Genomic DNA, 7,444 nt, shown 5'->3' on the forward strand with positions numbered 1-7,444 from the left:
TAAGCGTTAGCTAACAAACCATTGTTGCGGTTTATTTATTAAAAAAAAACATTGAGGTGTGATTGGTTGATTAGAGGTAGGCCCCTTCTCAATGGTTCCTTCACCGGCGTTTATGGGTTGGCGCTTCTCACTTTGACACTCCCCTTTGATTCACCCGGCGTGGTGTAGTAGGGGCTAAAGTCCTACATGGACAAGGCGAAAGTGTAACATTTTGACCGAGAAAAGATTATGTCAAACGTACCAATCCCTTCTATTTTTTCTTCTTGTTAAATCAGTAATATTCTGATGCCTATAAAAAACATAAAAGATCTCCTTGATTTGTCGTAAAAGTGAGTTTTTGTGTTGTTTAGAAAACAAATGATGGTGGAGTAAAAGTCAAAAGGTTCAGTGATTGGGTGTGGCGTGAACTGTGAACTACTACTTCACCATGTGATCGACCACCGACTGAGCCTGCCTGTATTATTCCAACTCGGTTTGTCTCCTCCTTTGACTTGCCAGTCAATTATTTTTTTAAGAAACTACTCCCAAATCTCGATACCTGAGTGAACATTTCTAAGACGGGATATCAATCGTCCATACTAATTTTACGCTCTATGTCTGGCTGTCTGCCTCACACAAAAACACCATCAATGAAGAAACCCACCAATGTGGGAAAACCCCCATCGAATCAGGTTTAAAACCTGAGACCAAAAAATCTCAATAACCATCAACCCCATGTCATTGGAACAGAAGGCCAACTGCTTGTCAGTCAGTCTAAACATTTCATTTTTCTTTTTTTTCAAATCTATAAAATGTAAACCCATTCTTAAAAAAACATTAAAATGATACGACAAATAAAACTTTAAACACAGTCATTAAGGTAAAAGATAAAAGATAAGCGAGAGACACGTTACGTTCCTGTAAAAAAGATAGTAAAAGCGAGTCACCAACCAAAAAGTTAACTAATTACATTCATTAAGGCGTATCGAGAACAAAAGGATGATCTAGTTTTTTGTCTGTGTTAGCTCCTCTTCACTTTAGATATTGTTTAATAATCTTCGGTTGTTTTTGTATATGAAAATCGGCTATGAAGTATCCCAATCTGGAATGTTGGCAGTGGCTTCATTCACCATTTTTACAAGAGTCACCTGCATCATGCATATAATGAGAACTCGAGTATAAACGTATAACAATGCATTAACTGGTCTATCAGAAGTATACTTAGTACTTACCACACTTTCAGGAACCCCGGGTGGAGGCAAAGACAGATTTCTTGGTGGTGGCCCGCGTAGATGTGATCTTTTATCAAACCGCCATTCGCCAATCTTTCCATATGTTAGCTCACCCTTCAAAATTAACAGCCCAACTTTTGAAACAAAAAAAAAAAAGGCAACCAGACCGGCCCGTTCAAAGATTTAATTAACAATTACCTTCTTGTTGTAGTCACATCCATATGTGTAATGAATGATAAACCGTTTGCCAACTTCCAAGTCCCATGGGGGCTGACAAATTGAAGTTAAGTTTTAAGAACACATTTAACTTTAGGGTTAATACCCAACATACTTTCAATGAAACTAAAGTCTAGGACTGCAAACTAACCGAACGTTCAATGAAACGTTTGGCAGGAAGTTCGTTTATGTCCATTTATTTAAAAGAAACGAACATGAACATATTTTTTAGTTTATTTAGTTAAACGAACGAACATGAAGACATGTCTCGTTCGTTTATATATGTTCGTGAACATTCATTTAGTTTCTTCATTTAAATTTGTTTTTTGTTCGTTCATGTTCATTTGTTTACATGTTTATGAAGATATAACACATTACAATTTAGTCTAGCTTTATGAAATTAAAATGTCACCTATTACAACTTAGTCTAGTGTTACTAATTTTTTTGATCTAACGCATTGATGTTCATGTTTCTTTTTAATTAGTGAACACTCAGTTATGTCCATCCATCTGTTTTCAGTTATGTTCGTTCGTATATGTTCTTGAACCGTTTGTTTATACTATTTATGAACGAACATAAAAGGAAAACGAACACGCTCATTTTCTTAACGAAGAAAAACACAAAGAGGAAACTCTGTACGTTTAATTGTTTGTGTTCGATCGTTTGTTTGGTCAAAGTTAAACGTACTCAAGAAATTTTATTTTAAAAAAATGACTAATTACCCCTTGTGAACCAATCAAATTCTGATGAGGTGATGTTACAAGTATGCAAAAATCATGATGTGGACAATAATTGTACTATGTTTGATAATATGAATTTTTATTTAAATTTGTCATTTTTCATAAGGTGGTGTTCCATGTCAGCAACATAGCCTACATTGTATCCACATCAACAAATAATAGTGATGATTCTGCTAGTAAATGATGTTCACCATTAATTTAAGGTTTGTTCATTTTATACAAATTCAGGGATTTAATTACTAAAGTTGGTTTTTATGGTACTATCCGTTAATATTAGCAATCGTTAGTAAATTAAATACCTGGAGCATAAAATCTTTCCGAAGAATGTGTTGTACGCCATGCAATGCGGAGGCCACAGCATACGCATACCTAAGAGAAAACCAAAATAAAAGTCAAATTTGTTGACTAGATACAAAATATGCAAAAGTGTAAAATTAAAAATTATCTTCGTGAACTTTAACTCACATTTCTAGCACCCATCCAAAAGCTTTATCAGTCTCGGGATCATCCTTCATCCTTAAAGAAACATTCATCCAAGTGGGAGCAATGTTTTCAAGTAGATCCTGTGTAAACTCAATCAGTCTCTCTGTTACATTCTTTGAGTACAAGTGGCACTAAAAAACATATTTTTTAACCCGTTCGGTCCACTTTGCAATTGTTACTTTATACAAATATTATTTCAAGAAACATGGAAGGTATGTAATCTATGAAAACTATTTTAGTAGTACCTTTCTTATAATAACAGGAGAATTACCAATTGGATCTATACTAGTTACAGGCCCATTTTCCTTAGGAAAATATTTTCTGATAATTTTTTCGTTCTCAGCGGGTTTGATGTAGAAAAACGGGAATCCAGCAGGAAACTCTCCACGGGCCAAATTAGGCAGTGGATTTACAAACACGTGATCAGGCTCTGCCATCAATATGTAACTGCAAAGGGCAAAATAGTCATTAAAATTTCTTTGTATAAAATATGATATAGGAATGCATGAGTGGGAAAAGAATACTGACTCCTCTTCTATAGTAGCCCTCTCCAGCCATTGCACAAATGCCCAAGGTCTGTTCAAAACAATGTATCCCTGTACACCAAATAATATCCATGTCATAAACCAAAGATATATAATTATATATAAATTGATATGAAAGCTATTAATTCAACATTTAAAACTTCCAACATGCACAAATAGGTGTCTGTCATAATGGAAAACAAGCATACGCATGCAACACAAAGGTTTATTTTTTATTTTTTTATTATTATTTTTTTTAATCAATTCTATGCGAGCCGCAATAAGTTCTATAAATAGACATGATGCTTCTAAATATCCTTCATGTATATAACCAAAAAGCCTAGAAATATTGGGGAAAATATAAATAGACATGATTCCTAGGAAACTTGGGAACTGTCTCAACTTTAATACTTTTTTTCAACGGGATACATGCATTACTCAGTATACATTATAATTTGGTTTGAACTAGTTGATCAACTAAATGGACTTCAAGCAATCAATTGTTTGTATTCTCATAAAAAGACTAACCGAACTTACCTTCAACACAATTACACAATTAAACTACCATGAACTAGAAACGATTCAAAGAATCAAATGGTATTAACGACAATATACAGACCTATGACACTTTTGTTCGACTAAACCTTTTCAAACTAGATTTGATGCAACATTGGGTTTAAAAATTGTTCAGATAAGCATAACTATATCTTTTAACCCGTCACTATGATGTTATGCAGACCAGTAGAATGAAAAATGATTAATAGGAACACATACGAGGATGCTTATGTATAAGCAATTTTCAATTCGTAAATAAGTTGAAGCATTAGACAAATGCTGAAGATTAAAGCTTGGATTGAAGAAGCTAGGAATTTATTTGAATTTGGCAAAGGCGAGTACAAAAAATTTTCTAGATGAGATCACGCATCAAAATGTATCTTAGTAAAAGTTAATAAAATGAAAAGGAAGATTTTTTAAATGATATAGTAAGTTGTCAAATTACATCAAATTGTGATTTATTTATGTTTACACATTTCGGCATCTGCATGTGCATAGTTTAAGTAACCACAATGTTGGTAAAGCCTCAAAAGTAAAATATAGTTTAATAATTGGTAACCACAAAGCTAGCTAAGCATAGTAGTGAAGCAAATCTATGTTGTTTAATAATTATAAGTAACCATATAGCTGCTTAATCGTAGTTATATTGTTTAATGAATAGTAGCCTAACAAAAACTTATGTGCGATTTGATGCAGCGGGACAAATAAGTGACCTACAACATATCTAACGCCCGGGGTGAAATGTATTCAATATTTGGTTATTCACTTGCATGGAAGTGGATATATTGGTTAAGTTACTTATTCTTTGAATAATTTGAGCATTTATTTGTACCTAATCAAAATGGAAATTAGTGTCTTCACTTGTGAATACTATAAAGTAATCCATAAATAGTGTATTAGGGATTGCATCTCCTAAAAAGACAAGAAAATAATAAGGTTTGGGTTGATCAGTATAAATTGTTTATTAAACGAGCCATGTTCAATTAGACTCATTTAAAAAATGGTGATGTTTAGGGTTTGTAGGTTGACCCGTTTAAGTTTGAGGCTTGTTATATTCCTTTTAAGAATTGATATATAAATTTTCCAGCTTGAAGAGTGAAAGGCTCTTCACATCATCTAGAAAATTTAAAAAGCAACATCTTTTGCCTAGTATTGTGTTGGGACCCTAGGTTTGCCCACACTTGATTTCTTTTACTTTTTACCTACATTTTCCTTTGCCTAAGCCTTACTTTTGCCTTAGATGGGTCTTGGCGTACATACTATATAGGGAGTCATAGGTACTTTCAAGGGGTTCGCACAATCCTTTTTTTGTTTCTTTGCAACTTGTTCTTCTATGTGTTCGTGGATCAATGTTGTACAACCCTCTTGTTAAGAAACTTGTATTTTGTTACACATATTGTTATCAATTTGAAATTGTCGATTCGTAAACCCGAGACTTAAAAAAGGTTCTTAGTGGAGGGTAGTTTTTGCTGCTTGCATATTGCAGTGAGTTTACATATAGTTTAATAGTTATTTTATATGTATCTAAGTAAAGTAGAGTGTAAATCGTCATGGGATGTTGGGAACTCCCACACACTACTCACGTAGATATATAGACGTTTTGGTGTTCATTTACTTATTATATTACTAGTTGGTTTGATTATTACCGTTTACAATCAATATATATTTGTCTGTGATAAGGGGATGGAAAAAGAATAAAGAAAGATTCGGTCTTACTCGATCCAAACCAGACGGAAGTGGGTCAACAACAAAGGTTGGAATCTCATCCATCAGATTATCGGGTACACCCGAATGCAGAATCCTGGTGAACTTTCCCATCTCTGATCCAGCCATATCTTTCGTCTTTTTATACCAATAATACATAATCCGACACTGCCATTTGCTATAAGGAGCATCCGTAGCGGTCAACGCAACATGATACAACGCCTTGCCACCCCTCGATCTTCTCATATTATCAGGCATCTCAACAATCGGATCATTAGCTAACCCTAGAGAATTCACTGCTTTGTAATGAACCGCCATTGTTAACAAATTATACGTCGCAAAAAATGATCCAACAGCCAAAAGAACAAGAAACAACGTCGACGAACAACTAAAACTTTTCCTTGCCATTTTCGCTTCCGTTACATAAACACAAGCCTTTAAATTACAAATTTTACATATATCCCCTTAATTTGTCTCAAAACTCATAAATCAATCTGCATAGACACGTTCAAAGTCAAACATATGTAAGTCAACCAGTTGACTTTAATGAGTTAATCATACAAATACATCACATACATATATTCAACACAAACATCAAAAAACTCCCCTAAAATCATTAAAACCTCGATTCCGTCAAATTGAACCATTAAAACCCAAATTTGCATACAAAATTTTCTAAAAACTTCAAATTATGCTCACAAATCAATCTGCATCAACACAATTTAAGTCAAACACATGTAAGTCAACCAGTTGACTTTAATGAGGTAATCAAACAAATACATCACATACATACATTCAACAAACATAAAAAAATCCCCCTAAAATCATTAAAACCTCGATTCCGTCAACTCGAACCATTAAAACCTAAATTTGCATACAAACTTTTCTAAAAACTTCAAATTATGCTCACAAATCAATCTGCATCAACAAAATAAAAGTCAAACATATGTAAGTCAACCAGCTGACTTTAATGAGTTAATCATACAAATACATCACATACATATATTCAACATAAACAACAAAAGCTTCCCCTAAAATCATTAAAACCTCGACTCCGTCAACTCAAACCATTAAAACCTAAATTTGTATACAAAATATTCTAAAAACTTGACATTATGCTCACAAATCAATCTGCATCAACACAATAAAAGTCAAATGTAAGTCAACCAGTTGACTTTAATGAGTTAATCATGCAAATACATCACATACATATATTCAACATAAAAACAAAAAATTCCCCTAAAATCATTAAAACCTCGATTCGGTCAACTCGAGCCATTAAAACCTAAATTAGCATACAAAATTTTCTAAAAACTTGAAATTATGAGCCCTAAGTATAATGTAGCTACAATAACCTACACATAACTCTCTAATTGAACCTCAAAACCTAAGGATCATGAATAATTCCATTACAAAACCTTCATAAACCCTAGGAAAAGTGTAATGATCGCCAAATTTGACTCAACAAACGCCTGTGATTCAAAATTGACTGTAACAGTATGCAGATTACGAGTAGTTGAAACTTGAAACGATAAAACATGAAATTATAAAGTAATATATGAGTAATCTAGGTTTATTATTATACCTTAATTGAGTAAATGATAGCCGAAGAAGCTTTGAGCAGAAGAAATGAAACGTGAAGGTGAAACACGCAGTGAAGAATGATGAAGGTATTTGAATATGGTGTGTGTATAGGCAAATGGATTCAACGGTGTGAATAATAATAATAATAATAATAATAATAATAATAATAATATTATTATGTATGAGAGTTTAGATCCGAGAGAGAGACGAAAAGGAACTGTTACAGGTCGCCTGCATCTGTGATTTGACGAAGTATATATAATTAGTGCGCCACGGGGGGAACGAGTAATATTATTTGATTTTTATTTTTGTTTGTGCGGTTTTGCAGACCGGTCTAAAAGTTGGTTTTTACGTCTCTTGTATTTAATGGATGTTACTCTACGTGTGTAAACACGAGCTATTCTAAAGCTTGAGCTCAGCTTATTT

At 33.4% G+C, this 7,444-nt stretch overlaps 1 protein-coding gene across 2 annotated transcripts; it reads right to left on the reverse strand.

The window, feature by feature from the left end:
• Positions 1-888: 888 nt before the first annotated feature.
• Positions 889-7,187, reverse strand: LOC143608971 (hydroxyproline O-arabinosyltransferase NOD3-like). Of its 2 annotated transcripts, XM_077083855.1 has the most exons (9): positions 7,020-7,186; positions 5,447-5,928; positions 3,180-3,247; positions 2,897-3,098; positions 2,634-2,731; positions 2,468-2,537; positions 1,410-1,481; positions 1,212-1,325; positions 889-1,127 (listed from the first exon to the last, which is right to left on the reverse strand). In XM_077083855.1, exons 2-9 carry the CDS (start codon positions 5,840-5,842, stop codon positions 1,065-1,067), a joined length of 1,083 nt encoding a protein of 360 aa, XP_076939970.1. In that variant the 5' UTR covers positions 5,843-5,928; positions 7,020-7,186; the 3' UTR covers positions 889-1,064. The 2 variants fall into 2 exon arrangements, with proteins under 2 accessions (XP_076939970.1, XP_076939969.1); XM_077083854.1 differs by having other exon boundaries at positions 2,897-3,247; positions 7,020-7,187.
• Between the last annotated feature and the right edge of the window lie 257 nt (positions 7,188-7,444).

The sequence above is a fragment of the Bidens hawaiensis genome, unplaced genomic scaffold (assembly GCF_021521415.1).
Source record: "Bidens hawaiensis isolate Kalapana, Puna unplaced genomic scaffold, B.hawaiensis_p1.1 tig00419464_1, whole genome shotgun sequence".
NCBI classification, from domain to species: domain Eukaryota; kingdom Viridiplantae; phylum Streptophyta; class Magnoliopsida; order Asterales; family Asteraceae; genus Bidens; species Bidens hawaiensis.